The 17,007-nt window shown below is 44.8% G+C and overlaps 2 protein-coding genes across 9 annotated transcripts in view; one reads left to right on the top strand and one right to left on the bottom strand.

Annotated features, from left to right (window-relative positions):
- LOC119390677 (gastrula zinc finger protein XlCGF57.1) overlaps window positions 1-17,007 on the top strand; it is a 963,551-nt gene that overhangs the window by 616,444 nt on the left and 330,100 nt on the right. The gene's annotated exons all lie outside the window — the stretch shown is intronic.
- Window positions 7,577-17,007, bottom strand: part of LOC119390678 (gastrula zinc finger protein XlCGF57.1-like) — a 37,254-nt gene continuing 27,823 nt past the window's right edge. Inside the window, exons 4-5 of the mRNA XM_049415140.1 lie at window positions 9,154-9,708; window positions 7,577-9,067 (exon numbers count right to left, since the gene is read on the bottom strand). Coding sequence (XP_049271097.1) covers window positions 8,799-9,067; window positions 9,154-9,708 — 824 coding nt within the window. The 3' untranslated portion in view covers window positions 7,577-8,798. The remainder of the gene's footprint in view (window positions 9,068-9,153; window positions 9,709-17,007) is intronic.

Here is a 17,007-nt window from a genome sequence, read left to right on the forward strand (position 1 = left end):
CTAAATATATTTCCCATATTTGGTTGACTTCGTCCTGTGGCCACTTCTCCTTTTTTGCTTGTCTGTGCTCCCGTGATGCCTCACGTCGCTTCTCGATCGCCTCCCGAATTTCTTTGTTCCACCAACTTTTTTGGCTTTCTCTTTCCTTTCCAACAAATAGTTTTCTTCTCTTTTTCCATTTCTTGTGTGATTATATGTAGCAGCTCACTATACTTCCAGTCTTTACCTGGTAGGTCGTCTACTTTTTCCTCGTGAAGGATAATCTAACCAGATTTGGAAGGGGGGCGCTTGCTCGGTCCCGGACCGAAATTCAAGATGACGGCGGGAGAGTGGCTAAAAATAAAAAAAATGCCTATCCATGTTTCTAATCAAATGCTTTATTTATTTACTGTTTTTATTCCCCCTCGTCACTGTCAAACCATTGAAGCTGCGACCGGTTTCACCAATATACGACCGGCCACATGACAACGGAATTTTATAAACAACATTAGATATGCATTCAGTGTAGTCATTCTTGTGGTTCTTTTTACACAAGCGATGCTCGTCTTGAAAAAAAAGAGTGGCCGCAGGGGAGGAGGGGGAGGGGGGCGCTCGGCATTTAAGGTATATATGTGTGTGTGTTTAATCATCGTTCATAATTCTCAGCCTATTTTTATGTTTACTGCAGGATGAAGGCGTATCCCAATGGTCTCCAATGTGCCACATCTTGTATGAGCAGGTTCCATTTTATCCCTGTGAACTTCTTAATTTCATTGCTCCATCAAACTTGCTGCCATCCTAGGCTCCTTTTCTATTACTAGGTATCCACACCTTCATTCTAAGTGACCCCCGTTTGTCTGTTCTACACATTATTTAGCTGGCCCAGGTCCATTTCTTTCGCTTAATATCAACTAGAATATCAACTACGACCAATTGTGTGACCACCGTTTGTCTGTTCTACACATTATTTAGCTGGCCCAGGTCCATTTCTTTCGCTGGAAATCAACTATAATATCACCTACGACCAATTGTTTTGTGACCTGTTCTATTGCTTCCAATCTCTTATTCTGTGTTTACTATCTCCTGTTCTAGTACACACTGCGTGGTCCGTTGCACATTCCCATCGCTGCAGTTTTTTATGGGGGCTCATTCGAGCCAGAATATATTACATTTTATTTCGCACTCGCACAATAAAAATAAAAGAAGGTACAAAAACTCCGAGACAATCACTTATCAACAGTTGGAACATTGCCAGAATTTTTTGCTTTTGGCTGCTTCCTCAGGTTCACACAGGGCAAGTGATACCATGAAAGGCACCAGTCGCACATGACAGTCATATTTGTGTAAATCATCTTTGCATATTCCACATTCCTTTTTTTTTTTTGCTGAGCTTTCATGCATGTTAGTAGACTTGCTGCAGCTGCCCACGCATCCTCGGAAGAAAAGCTTTGCACGCATTTGATGTCAACGTTCTCGTCAATGAAACCACAGTGAATGAATTGTGCCATTTGCTCAACATTGCTTCCATTCAAGCTGCTTGCCTTGCATTGCAGCTTTTGCTTTCTGTTGTCTCACAAGCCAAGCTCAAAATAATGTTTTTTTCTTTTCCCTCATTGAGAGCAATTTGAAAGGGACTCGCTCTGTGGTGGCATACTTTTTCCCTTTAGGAAGTCTGATTACAGTCAGTGTATGGCCGCCCACAGTTCTTCATAGGTGGTGGCACTTTAATTTCGCGAAGTACACAAGTAGACAAGTCCTGGTAGTACCATGAAGCTTAATTGCTGGAGCTCCATCATTTCCTTGCAAATGTATGCCTTGTTGACTTGTAGTAGCCTCGCCATTCTCCTCTATGGTGGCTTGAGCAAGCAGAGGCTGACTGTGGGCTGACTGTGGCGACCTTCCTGTGGGCAGCTGTAGGTTCAAACTGCAAATCTGCCACTTGCATACTGACGGCTCTATTAAGTTTGGAGGGACTTGAGCTGACATCTGGACTTTTGTCATCTGCTTCCTCACCTGAACCAGCCTCATGGTCGTTTTCCAACAGATTGACAGAACAATCATCTGTGGAAGCTCTCCCCAGCACACTTCGTGCCTGCATCTTCCGAAGATTCTTCACTCCTTTCTAATTTAACATCAATGCCATTCTTCCACCGGCAAAGAAGATCTTCGAGAAGCTCCATCTTTTTTGAGAACTCTTCCATGGAGCCTTCAGACACAATCTCGGAAGCTTTGAAGTGACTACAGAAGCTTTCCTAAATTTCTGATGGCTTGAAAGGATCCTATGGTTTTGGTTCTGCTCTATGTGCAGTGCTTCTGATTCTTTAGCGTCATCATCTTTCAGCAACACTGTTGCGCTTTGTGCGTACAACTTTGCAGCCCACCTTATGCTGCAAAGGCCATCATCATACTCATTAAGTCCAAAGTGGCGCCTCACGGCAGCAATGTGGCAGCATGGTAAAAACATTTGTTTCCTGAACCCACAGGTACATTCCGTAGTATATTTTGAGTTTGACTTCTTGTTGCAAACAACCTGTGCCACTACGCTATCATCCGATTTCACCATGAATGCTTGCGAGGTGAGGTTGATACTCGACATGAGCAAATGCCTAGGACGTTAACTTCATCACGCCTGAAGATCACATGCCTCTTCCGGACGATTGTAGCTGCCTTTGGGTTGCTTCTCTTCTCATCGAGTACACAAATGAAAAAAAAATGTTTCACAAAATATTGAAGTGAGCTCTAATGCTCAATGATGCCTTTTAGTCTTGCATTTATGGTCTCACAGCAGTTGTTTGTGGAATTCAGGAGGTTTCCACAAGACCATTTAAGGTCCATTATCCACTCCTTGTAAATTGCATGCCAGTTAAAAATTAAAGTATTCTAAACAACTGGTGGTGAAGACAGCTTCAGTGTTTTGTACAACGTGTTGTACTCCTCCTTGCTCTGTGCATAAACCATTTGCTGCAGAATTTCCAGTGCAGTCTCCTGTACAGGCCTTGATGTTTTCAACTTTTGTGTGCTGATCTATCTCCCTGCGATAAGATTGCAGGGTACGGAACGCACAGATATGCAAGGCAGATTGAGGAAAAAACTGCGTCGCGACCTGCCATTTTGTCAAGTCCTTAAAAGCTGTCGTGACTTCAGTGATGGAAGTGCTGCTCCAATTGCTCCAAACTGCTCCAAAAGAGAAATGGTGCTACATGCTGCTCCAAACTGTGATTTTTGTTAGTAATTGCTCCAAACCTGCTCTGAAATGGCACTGGGTAACTGAAAACAAGGAACTTTGACCGTGTGATCATCCAGCGAGCATAAAGAAAACCGAAAACAAGCGGTATACTATCATCCTATTATGCCGCTTGTGGACTAGCTGCATACTAGCACTGCTAATATATATCTCATTTAGCTATATATTTTTACCTGACAAGCAGACTATTTTGGTGAAATATGTGTGAGATTAGTTCAACATCATACTGATTAGTAACTGCTGCTGTTACGAATGTCATGTGTGATTTACATTTATCGCTTTATCAGCTTTTACCTCATTTATGCCATAAGAACTGGCATTTTAAGTGTATAGCTAGCTTATTTAGTGCTATTTTTTAAAATTTTCAGTGCAGGCTATTTTAGTGAAGTAATTTCTGCCACAAGTACTGGCATCTTAAATATATAGCTCATCTTAGTATTTAATGACCATCCATCTGCTTAATTATGTTTCTTGCAATTAGCAGCTATTATTGTATGTGCAAATGTTTAATAATAAGTATTAATATTTGTGAACTGCTTAAATGATGCTTTAAACTCCAGGAGTCGCCCGGAATATATTGCCATATGCTCCAAAAACACCAACTGCTGCTCCACACTAGCATTGTTTTCTGCTTCGAGGACACTTATGGCTGCTCCAAAGCAGCATTTTTTCTGCTCCAGAATTGGCTCAGAAAACCAAAATGTCATTTTCATCACTGCGACTTTGATCGGTGACCACTGAATGTTGATTTCTTTGAATGTTTCAAAAAACCATTGAAGGGTTTCACAGTCGTCTGTGGCCAACCGCAGCGATCTCACTTTCCTCGTTTCCAACCTCAGTTATCATGAGAAAACAGGCCATCTGCATTTTCCAAAGCTTGTATGTTGCATCAGTAAACACAATCTCTATAGGCATCAAAAGACTTTTTCATATCATCCTGAAAGTATAACCCCTTCAGTGGCAGTGTGCACAATTGTATACACCAACTGTGGAGGCGCGTCATGCACCGCGTGTTTCTTCAAAAGGCTTTTATTCCTGATACGATAGGCCTCAAGAATTTCTCTGACTGATCGATCGATGTGCTTGTCAACGATAGCGGTTTTTTCAAACTCGGGTTGGCACGTGCGCTATTTACAGTGCATTGCAAGATGTGAATGCAGTGCCCCTTTTAAAGGCCAACTCCGGCGATTTTTTGGCCATGTCAAAGTAATGGTGCTTTTATGTTCCTGAGACGCTCCTGTTACGGGCCCGATAGCAGAAGTACTCGGCAAATTGGAGAATAATTTTAAATAAGCAAAAAGGCGCGACACCGAAACCGAAACCCAACCGAGTGTACTGTCTACGTATAACGTAGACGTTGTTACGAACGACCGGAAGTCGGGCAAGGCTTGCCGGTCACACCGGCGCGGAGTATGAAAACTGTGACAGCCGGGACGACCAGCGAAGCGCCGGCCAAACCAACGCTGTCTGTCGCCTTGTGCACAGCAGACGCTCGCTGTAGCGGCCGAAGCGCCGAAGTTAGCGGTGCCCTCGGCTGCGTCACTTCCGCCGCCTTCCCAACATTGACGTCACAGACGCAATGTTGCCAATAATTGTGGGAAGCCAGGAGGGCGTTTGCAGACAATCTTTAAAATTCATTTGCAAACAATCTGTGCATGTCTCAAGCCTGTAATTTGGCATAAATGACGGAAACGTGCAAAGGAACGTACCCAGCGAATTTCATTGAGATTCATCGACCTCAAAAAATCGCCGGAGTTGGCCTTTAATGAGCTTTTGTGTTTGCCAAGACGTACATTTAGGCGTCGGCCAGTTTGACCGATGTAATGATTTCCGCATGTAAAAGGAGCATCGTTTACATCTTTTTTGCAATTAGTGAACTTGGTGTCATGTGTGATATGCCACACCCATGGTTGGTTTCGGCTTTTTTTTGTTTGCCAACCTGTGTACTGCAGGGCATATCTTTGCCAATTTGTTTTTGGCTGAGAACAGCATACGCACACCATACCTCGGCACTACCTTCTTTAATCTATGTAACGTGTTGTGCATCTATGGAACAACGGCTATCTGCTTTTTTGCTCCCGCCTTCATCCTGGGTCTCCCCGACCCGTTCCTTGGTCTTCACCTGTCTAATCTCGTGGCGATTCGTTTCACATGCCAGAAGGATGCTCTCATCTGGAAAACTGGCTTCTTTTAAGCGGTCGGCCTGGGTCGAAACACTTTCTTCCATTAGATGCTTGCACAATTTTTTTAGGGCTGATTTGACGCATGAAGTCGCTACGCCATTCTTCACTATCTTAGAATGTGCTGAATTATAGTTCAACAATGGTTTTTCCATTCTAGGGTGGTACATCGAGCAAGTTTTATCAGGCAGAAACTTAGAGATCTAGAAACTGAATTTCGCATTCTTTTGGTTACTCGAAAATAAAAAGGCCGAATCCTTCTGTGACGTTGTAAATATGCGTGGCCCACCAAAAATGCACTGCTGTGGCAGCTGGGGTTCTCTAACGTGCACCTAAATCTAAGCACACGGGCCTCGGGCATTTTCGCCGCCATCGAATATAAGGCGGTCGGGTCTTAAAAAATCTTGTTGTTGCTAGTAGCGCTGCGTGAGAGAGGCAGACTGTCCCCACACGCACCTGTACTTCCTTCACCGCTTGCTACAACTGAAAGAAGTAATTAGCACGAGAAATTGGCCGGGCACAGCTGGTTTACAACACGAAGCACATGCGGCGAAACGCGCTTTGGGCGGTTGGCTCGCGACGCCCTCACGCGGAGCGCGCCGATTGTACTCCCGGCTGCTGCTCAGGCCGTAAGGGAAGGAGCGAGCGCGCCCCTCTAGACCGGCCGTGGTCGTGCACAACTGTTTCACGTCATGGTGGCACGTAATGCAGTTGAGACCACCACTCCCAATTATCATAGGCTGACGAGGACACGACAAATAATTCGAAGCGGTGCGGCGAAGGCGCATGACTTGAAACAACCAACCCAGACAATCGAAGTGATGCCGCTGCCAGGCGTCGCTGCTAGTCGGCACCACGATGACAACACTGAGATCGTTGACGTTATCGCCACTAGCGCATTGTCACTCAACGCCTGGGGCGTGGCCTGCAGGGCCCGTTGAGAACGTCATATACTGTCGATGTCGCAGGGTGCTGAACGCGCCGTTGAGCTTTCGTACGCTAAGATTTCTACGAAACGGATGCAATTCATACTCCGCTCAAAAAACTTTTGCATACCAAGCTATGAAGTGAAAGGCCACATCTCGAGCTTGAAATCTTGTGTCACTGCTCTTTTAAGTAGCGCTACTAAATGATTGTTTTGAAACGAAGGAAGACACACACCAGGTGCTCGATGCATGCCTCCTTTCTGCTGAGTATTTGAGCAAGTTGGTGAGTCTCATGTTCGGAAATTTAGGTTGAAGCGCACTGAAAAAAAAAAAAAAAAAAACCACGCCATATCCACGAAGTGAATGATGTTAGAGGAGCTTGCTCGGAGATGATCGGGTAACCTGTGCATCCTCCGTACAAATTCCTCTATAGTCATATAAAGACGTGACCACTTTGTTACATATATATATCTTATATATATTATATACACACACATCATATGCACGTTTAATTTACATTTTGACGTACTATAAACACACTTTTACGTTTTGATGGACTATGTACACAATTTACAATTTGATGGACTACATATACATTATACAAACAAGTTTACACCGCTTCCGCGCTTCTCCGGCTGCGCGAGCCCTCGCCGCTGCCGCCGCCTCTGGATCGATGGTGGCTTTTGCTTGCTGCCGGCGTCTCTCCCGCTTCGCCGGCTCTCACCGCAGGGTCTTGGCGGCAAGCCCGCGTGGCTGCTGCCTTGCGAGCTCTCAGCCCCGCTGCCTTGGCTTCTTGGGTGTTCATGCCGAGTAGCGGTAGCGAAGTGCACTGAGTGAGCTCCCGGCGAAGAGAAAGGAAGCGCGCCGAGAGCAAGCGCTGTATATGGGCGCGGCCCTCTAGCGGTCACCTATCTAACGAGAGCACGCGCCGAGTGTGCAGCGGAGTGTGCGGCGCGGCGCCATAGAGTGAGCGCGCTTGAATCACCGGAGAGAGCACAGCTGCGCCTTTAGCGGGAGCAATAAGAACTAGCGGATACAGCGCGATGGACAAGGCACGAGCATAAGAAGCTTGGCGAGCAAGCTCCTAAAATGTGGACAGTATAAGACGACAGGACCGCACTTACTCCTGTCCACGTTTCTTTGCTGTGTTGCTCTGTTGGCTGTGGTTCGGTGTGGCGTCTTCTAACTCATTCATCTATCGGACTGGTATGACAGATTCATAAATGTGTGATAACCGCAACTGTGTGCCAGGGTGCCTTCAGGAGACTTGATGAGGAACTTCGTGCCTTTACTGAAGGAAAGATCTTGGGAGTCCGCCTTCACAGCACGTACGTCAGCCCAGAAAACCACACGAGCCCTCCTGCAATACCTCAAGGCAACAGAATTGAGTGACCGCCTGTGATACCTCATCTGTGTGTTCGTGTTGTGAAATGTGTTTCTATTTTTACTCCCTTTTACTTTAGCAAACTGGACGCTAGTTAACCTCCGTGCTTATCCTCTATCCTTCTCTATCTCCTTCTTACAAGAATAAAGTTCAGCAGAAGATGAAGCATTGATGGAACGTTTTCAACATGGAGGCTCGTCTTCGTCAGGGCACTGATGGAAACTAGTCCCCTTGTCGAGTCGTTGGCTTCAGTGACATACCCTTTTCGACAATTTCTCCTCACTTCACCCTTGTGTTTCATTCAGAGAGCTAATTGAGACGACGCTTACATATTGCAGAATGGCTGCGCCAGATCTTAAGTTTTGTCATATTGCATTGTTAGTTGTTTGACAATTTTGCTAATGATGAATTGTGAATGAAAAGTGGCATTCTTGAAGGTTGGACACTATACAGCTGCATTTTAACTACAGCGATATTTTGTGTTCTATTGCCGCTTCTGCATAATGTTAGCTAGTTGCACGCTATATCTCCTTTTGCGGTTTTGGCGTTTCTATGCTGTACAAAAATTGTTGCTCTATTACATAATAAATTACGACATGACCATTTTTGTCTGTGAATCTACCGAGCTCTCACTTTGTAATAGCAATTACAGAATAAAGTAACTGTAATTACTATAACAGAGACGGCTTTCTATAAACATGCACTAATTGCATGCACAAAAACAAAACAGCAAAAAGAGATCCTGCATGACGTTTTAAAAACACCTTGAAAACGTCTTTTCAAAGAAAATGCAATGGGATATTTTAGGTATCCAGCAATCCCTTTTCAGAATAGGATTTTCTGCGCCATTTTTAAAACGTTTTCTAGATGGTGTTAAAAACAGATTCTAGCCAGACATTAGACGAGATATACGACGTTTTCTAGACTTTTAGCTTCTATTCCGTGATGTCTTCTACACGTTTTTATCGTATTGGATAAACGTTGGTAAAACGTCAATTATCCATTTTGTGCTACCTGGGTAGTCAACAAACTCTGCATTCCCGGTCACACCTCCCCTACAGGGGAAGCCTGTAGGCCCCTCACCTTTAAGGCTCCTTTTTATCATGACGGCAGTATATGTGGTCCATCAGGTGGTGTTTCCGTGTAAAAGATGCATTGCAGTGGGCACAGGAGAAGGGACGCTCTCCTGTGTGCATGCGAATGTGTTTCACGAGGTGGTTTTTCCGCAAAAAGGATGCATTGCAGTGGACGCAGGAGTGGGGACGCTCTCCTGTGTGAGTGCGCATGTGCTCAACGAGGTAGCTTTTCATCACAAAAGATGCACTGCAGTGGGTACAGGAGAAGGGACGCTCTCCTGAGTGCTGTGCGGAATGTGTTTCATGAGGCCACTTCTCCGTGAAAAGGATGCATTGCAGTGGACACAGGAGAAGGGACGCTCACCTGTGTGAGTGCGCATGTGCTCAACAAGGTAGCCTTTCATCGAAAAGGATGCATTGCAGTGAACACAGGAATAGGGGCGCTCTCCTGTGTGCGTGCGGATGTGTCTGACAAGGTGGTTTTTCTGCAAGAAGGATGCACTACAGTGGTCACAGATGAAGGGACGCTCTCCTGTGTGAATACGCATGTGCTCAACAAGGTGGCTTTTCATCACAAATGATGCATTGCAGTGGGCACAGGAATAGGGACGCTCTCCTGTGTGCGTGCGCCTGTGCTCATTGAGGTGGCTTTTCATCGCAAACGATGCATTGCAGTGGACACAGGAAAAGGGGCGCTCTCCTGTGTGGGTGCGTACATGAGCCACCAGCTTAGAGTTTTGAGTGAATGCTGCTGGGCACAAGTGGCACTGTAAGGGGCGCTCCCCTAAGTGTTTCTGAAGGTGTCTGTTCATAGATGACTCGTCCAGGGTCACATAGGTGCACTGCTGGCAGGAATGCAGTCGACCTCGCACAGACGCCAAAGAAGAAGACTGCTCCAGGGACGCAAATGACAAGGAACCTGCAAAGCCATCGAAAGCACACAAAGGCTATGCAAATTATGTGTCATACACTATGTGGAACTAGACTGCAACAGCTGGCAATACACAATGTCACTTTACATGTAGGCAAAGTAGATGACCACCTTTCCTCACCCAAACCAATCCTACTGTTATGGCAACAGTACACCGACCCAGCACATTTCACAAAAATTACTGCCTTACTGTACATAAATCCTATGCTTTATAGATGCAAACACCAGGTGCCATAAAATAGAATCTGATTTACATGTAATTCTAATGCAATATCTAAAGAGCCAAATTTCTTTGTTGTACTATTTTGTTGTACAGAAACATCCATAGAAAACTAAAAAAACCACTTCTTATTCCAAAACATGAAGCATATGAAAAAAATGAAAGTTAATATGAAGCAAATTGGAAAATATGAAGAAAGCAAAAAAAAAAGTTACAAGGATTAGAATAATATCAGTGTTTTGTTTGCCAAAACTACCAGCACATTTATGTGCATTACATAACTAATTAATTGCTGGGGTCTTACGTGCCAATTCCACGATATGATTAATGAGACACATCGTAGTGGGGGACTCAGGATTCATTTCCAGCACCTGGGGTTCTGTAAAGTGTACCTAATCGAGGCACGCGGGTGTTCTTTGCATTTCGCTGCCATTGAAATGCGGCCGCCATGACTGGGAATCGAACCCACACTCTCGAGATTGGCAGCGCGACACCCTATGTGCTAAGCTATATACCCACGGCGCATGTGTATTACGCAAGGAACCGTTTCTCTATATTACTATATTCAGTTAAAACCTACGAAAAAAATGTTGGGTCCACTCATTGAACTGCGGCGCACCTGCCCCTCACCTGTGAAAGAGAATCGTGCTAGCTTGTTTCCGCTCGAACTATAAGTGCTTTTTCTCAGCTAACGTAAATACTGTGCATACTAGGAGTTAACGGAGCACTGACGTCAAATTTACGCATGTAAGTAGTTTTGCATCCACAAGCAGTTATCAACCGACCCCCCCAGCAGTGATGCACAACTAAATGCAACAGAGGGACAAATAACTATCTGTTATGTCGATTAATATGACCAATATTGAGCACGATTCAAAAAGGGTGGCAAGCCCGCCAATTTGTCATGCTGGCAGCGGTCGTCTCCAGACAGCAGGGGCCACAGATAGAAGTGATGCGAGGTTCAGCTTATATTTCGTCTGCTAGGAGCAGACGTTCAATCACGTCGTCACCAGCATCGCCGTCGTTGCCGTGAACAACATTGACAAGTGATGAAGACAACGTTTTGAAACTGGGAATTGCCATGATTCGCAACGTCGTGAATTATTTTCGCTTCAACCCTTTGCAAAACAGCTATTCAGAAATGGATGCTGTTCCAAGCAGCGATGAGGAGGTGCCTGAGGGTTGCGCGCTTGCGCCACACTCATTGGTATGACTTTTGCCGAATACGGTGTTCCAATATATGCAAAGGGGTTTAGGAATATTGGGTTACAGGATGATGATGATATGGACATATTGTTTCTTTGGACAACCACGATAGATACATACGTTTACAAAGCAACAAATGGGAAATTACACCGCTGCCGTTTCCACTACAACAATTCAGGGGATGTCACATTCTTCATTGCGCTGCCACATGGGCCCACCTATCTCGCTTCTCACGGTTACGGCTACAGTAATTCAGTATTATGCTAACGCAAAGTCTGTGGACGAACTAAAATCCTCTATTAATGCTATTTGCGTGTTCCTTGTTGGCGTATGACATTATTCTGTACCCTACTCTAAGTTGATAGCTTGTGAACGTGTTGGTGTGTACCATACCTATAACAGAACGACACACTCTTTCCACTTATTCAGCACTTCCGAGAACACGACTGTTGCTCACAGCTGTCCCCCAACATGCTGTCTGACAAGCACACAACAAATCATTCGAAGCGGCTCTACAAAGATCACGCATGAGATGTGACAAGAACCACTGGGAGTGAGAACGTTTCCAGGTGTCGGCGCTAAGAACACTCAGATTGTCGACGTCATGGCTACTAGCGCATCGTCACTCAGGATGGTACTGGGCCACACCGAACACGTCACAGTAATGTCAATGTCGCAGGGTGCTGAACGCCCCGCTGAACATTTGTACGCTGTTTGCCCTCGAAATAAAGCAACTTCCAGGTGACAGCCGCAATTCAAACTTGGTGAAAAATACGTATGCATACCGAGCAATCTAATGAAGGACACATCTCGAGCTTGAAATTTTATGTCAATGCTTCTTTAAAGGTTCGCTGTCACTGCCTGAAACGTTACGTTGGGCCGAGCAGCAAGGACCTGATGAAATTTACCAGAACGTTCAAGTTTCTCCCACATGAAACCAGTGACACAAGCATGTTTCAGTATGAAAAAGTTAACTATCTGAGACACTTTAGCAATGCTTGACGTCATGAAAATGAGTAAGCGCTACTGGATGGAGCACTTATGCAAATTCTCTGTGGGAGGGACAGCGATGGCTGTGGGCAGAGTTGGCATATTTTCTTAGGTAGCAACCGAGTACAGCAGTTGACACATTTCACACTAATGCCACTACACTATTTGAATGAAACCAACAGATGATGTTTCAGTCACTTACACAACCACATACAGGAGTAGCTATTCCACTTTGTCACTACAATACAGAACTCATTATACTCGGTGAATATGATCCCCGTAGGCATAGAGTTTATTTTCCCAAAGGAGGCATATGCCCTAAGTGGCCTTCCCCTTTTCTGTCTTTCCACATATATTATTTACAAGGAGTTTTTAAATGCGAAGCATTTCTTAGCGAACCTTTGGCACTTGAGTGTTTCTTTTCTTTCTTCCTTTCTTCCTTCCTTCCTTTCTTTCTTCCTTTCTTTCTTTTTCCTTCCTTCCTTCCTTCCTTCCTTCCTTCCTTCCTTCCTTCCTTCCTGCCTGCCCTGCCCTGCCCTGCCCTGCCCTGCCCTGCCTTCCATCCTTCCTTCCTTCCTTCCTTCCTTCCTTCCTTCCTTCCTTCCTTCCTTCCCTACCTACCTACCTACCTACCTACCTACCTACCTACCTTCCTTCCTTCCTTCCTTCCTTCCTTCCTTCCTTCCTTCCTTCCTTCCTTCCTTCCTTCCTTCCTTCTTTTCTTTCTTTCTTTCTTCCGCCCGCCTATCTATCTATCTAGCCGCCTACGCCTGGGTGCTCTCATGATCGCCTCCTTAGCTTGGTGTAGAACGAAATTGGCATGGGAGGGTAAGAGGATTTGACGAATATGACTGTCGGGTCATGACATGAATAACGTGAAAATCCTGTCGCGCACGTCGTCAAACTCTTTCCTCCAGGCACGTGTGGCACATACCCGTTTACCACGGCCCGCGGTGTACAGGTATGCGCCACAGGTTATTGACAGTTTATATCTACCAAGGAACGGCGAGAACAGACATTCGTACTTAAACGCGAGAGCGTTAAGAAAAACCGACATCGGCAGCGTTGACCCGAAGAATGTAAAGAATGAAAATTAAGATTCCAGCAGGAATCGAACCCAAGCATTCTGCGTGGCAATCAGGTATTCTACCACAGAGCAGCACCAAGTCTATAAACTGGTTTGGAAAAACAGCCTACGCAGGCGTAATGTCGGTGCAGAGTCAATTGTGGTTCTGGTGCTCGTTATCTAATTTTGCAAGGAAGCAATAAACGCTACATGATACTCCCACGATGTGTACTCCTACGATACAGGCGTCATGTGAAATTAACGTCTGTGGTTCCAGTGTTGGCTCTGCTTTGATAGCAGTCTAATAAACATTACATTTGTATTCCTATGATTCAGCAAGCTATATGGAAGCATTGCTCGACCCCGGAGGAATACAACGATAGTTACATATGATTGTAGGCTTATGCTACAGGAACGAAGGAAAGACATGCCTGAAGGATAATCGATGCCAGCCAAAAGAACGTGAGCCGAGGCTGCACGTGCCACAGCCCAGTGCCTTCTTTATTTTCTTCTATCGCCATCGCCCGCTCTCCGGTTTGCGCGCCGCCCGAACGAGGGCGCTACATGATATTCACATCATCGCACTGTAAAGTGCACTTAGTCCACCAGAATGCCGCAGCGTGATCTCATTTCTTACGAGGCTGGACGATGGCCCCATGCTGACCGAGGATGATGCCAGACTGACTGACAGCCACTTTGTAGTCTAGGCTACGTAGGCCACATACGCCCAGATAGTCTACAAATACGACAAGCACCATCCACTAATGTTGGTCTATGTAGCACTATCCAGGCCTACCAGCCTCGACGGCCTATATCGACAGCCAATTTGTCTACGAAACGACCGAGGCATTCACAATTTCTAACAGCTGTACTATACTTCATACTTCACTACACATGGACCCCTCGTCACCGTTATCACGACCGAATCTAATAACAAGTCATGACCAGCTGCTGGTGCTCACTGACCACGGTGATGATGACCTTGTTCAAGAACTGTCAAGAACTTCTTCCACACATGCACACAGGTTCGTGAAATGTGCGTACGTTCTCCATCATAAGGGACAAGTATAAGCACTACATATCAGCTTATCTCTTCTGGTGTTGGTAATACCCACGTTGCCGTTGGCAGCGCTACCCAACTGTAAACAACTGGTTACACAACACATATGCGGCTCTTCAACATATATGTGTGCATATAAAATTTATACAAATCTGTAGCGTCATTTTGTAACGTTTGGCTCAGTAAAAAAAATTACGCGACAGTCACCTTCCCGCCGCACGCTACACATAACATCGACTCCCACAGTACGTGGGATCTGCCGATTTTTCTTTTAACAATACAGATTTTTTATAAAAATCCTATAACAGTCATGCTGCAGTTGTTTTCGCACACATACTCTATGTCGAGGCGCAAATACTTTGCCGCAACTAAAATGACGTGGGCGAGACTAATTAGCAAAAACTCATTAATTGACTTTTTAATTATTGACTTGAAGGCAGTTGTTTATATAACAAAGTTGTGGTGCATGCCAATTTATGGCACAGCCATTTCTTAGAAATTAAGAAAGTTCCACGTACAGTCTGCTTCGCTATGCCTTGATTCAAATTTTATCGCTTCCTTGTCACGTGCAGTTCCGGTCTGACGTAGTAGAGAGGCTGCATTTTGTGTGTGTCAGGCACGTTCAGTTTCGATCTCGCCGTTACAATTCGATGATGAATATCTCGAATTACGTGCAACTTTCGTGGACTTGTAAAAAATGGTTATGCCATGAATTGCCACGTACTACAACCTTCTAATATGAAGAAGTGTTCTCAAGTCAATAATTCAAGTTAATTAACGAGTTTTTGTTAATTAGTCTCATGTCATTTTAGTTGCGGCATAGTATTTTTGCCTTGACATAGAGTACATGTGGGAAAACGACTGGAGTGTGACTGTCAGAATTTTAGAGCTCAGCTCTTAGGCGCCCGTTCCTGCGTTGAGCTGCATTGCCGTCACCGTCAGTGGCGTAACCGATAGACATGAAAAAATAAAATGAGAAAAAAATATCCAGGGTCAGATGGGATTTGAAGCCGGGCCCTCTGCGTGGCAGTCAAGTGTTCTACTACAGAGCCATGCTGGTGCTGGAAACTCATTTGCGAAAACACCCCGTACAGGTGTCAGGTCGGGCAAGGCATCGCGTTAATGTAATATAACGCGATAGAAGAGTAAAATAACAAGCAGTCATCACACAATGCTAATTGAGCAACGAGTGTGTGGTTTAATGCTTCCCACCCACTGCAAAGTGCTCAGCCATAATTATTGTCATCAGTCACATGCAGCATCAACAAAGTGCACATAATACCTTACAGATCTGTAGCGGGTACCTTGCTTATTCACAGAAAGATGATGGCGTAGTGGGCGCTGTCCTACTTCACACAAATTATGATTTATGGTGTAGTCGTTACCTTGAGGATAGTCAAAACTTCAAACACAGTTGGCCTTGCCCCAACACGAAGCTGCGCTCAGAATTCGCATTAGGCAGTATCGTAATCGTCAGTGACTTTTTAAATAAAATATCTGTTATTATGTGGAAAACTGCGCGAAAAACGTAGACAAAGGAAGAAACGGACGACAAAAGAGCTTGTGTCGTCTATGTTTGTCTATGTTTTTCGCGCAGTTTTCCACATAATGCATTACCAACTCGCCCAACAGTCTGTTCTACTAAAATATCTGTATTGGCTGAAAAAAAGAAACATTCTGTATATAGTAGTGCGACTTTTATTCAGCGCCAATTCAGTTGAGCCAGATAGTGACGGAAAGGGAAGAGGGTAGGCCGACTGCTGAGCAGCCGTGTAGTAGAAATGAAAATGTGAAATACATAAATTTTTTTGACAGTCAGCTGACCTCTGATTCAATATTCTAGCATAACTTTAGTCTCTTAATTATGCGCCGGGACCACAATTTCATCATGATGTGCTCTAGTGGGATACTCCAAATTTATTTTTAAGCATACTTGTACTGAGCATGAGGCAGAGTGCAGAAAATTAGCGCATCATCGGTTTTGTTTTAGAGCCATGTCCCTTTGTTTTTGTTGTGTTTCGTGGTGCTGCTATTCGGCTTTTTTGGTGTTTTTATTGTCATGCTTTAATTTGTTAAAACATGTACCACCAAGGGCAGAATGGAGTAATTGCTGGCACAGGAAGCTTTAATTGTGCTAATAATAATAATTGTTGGGGTTTTCCATCCCAAAAACAGGATATGATTATGAGCGATGCCGTAGTGCAGGGCTCTGGAAATTGTGACCATCTGGGCCAATATCTAAGCACGCGGATCTCTACCATTTCGCCTCCATCGAAATGTGGCCAGGTGAACTGAGACCGCTGTGGCTTTCATTATACGAGTGAAACCACTCTACCATTTCGCCTCCATCGAAATGTGGCCAGGTGAACTGAGACCGCTGTGGCTTTCATTATACGAGTGAAACCTGTTTAAGGTGGGGAAAAATAATTCTCCTACGATAGGAAATACCATTTGGTACCACGCACCTTGCGCAAAGCCGGGTTACGAATTTTTGGGCCAAAAGTTGTTTTCAGCATGCGCATTCGTGTCACTGTTCAGCGACAGAGCTGAACCCTTTACTGACCAATCGAAGACACGTATCATCTTCTTTTCTCAGCACTTCTACGGGCAGGTCGAAGGGGCAGCCATTTAAAGACATCCAAAAAATTGCATTTTTTTTCTTTCTTGCTGAACAAGTCTGTGCGAAAGCGTTCACCGACTCACTGTGTCAGCGATGCTTTCTTTTCTCAGAAGCATTTTTTATTT

The sequence above is a fragment of the Rhipicephalus sanguineus genome, chromosome 4 (genome assembly GCF_013339695.2).
Source record: "Rhipicephalus sanguineus isolate Rsan-2018 chromosome 4, BIME_Rsan_1.4, whole genome shotgun sequence".
Lineage (NCBI taxonomy): Eukaryota > Metazoa > Arthropoda > Arachnida > Ixodida > Ixodidae > Rhipicephalus > Rhipicephalus sanguineus.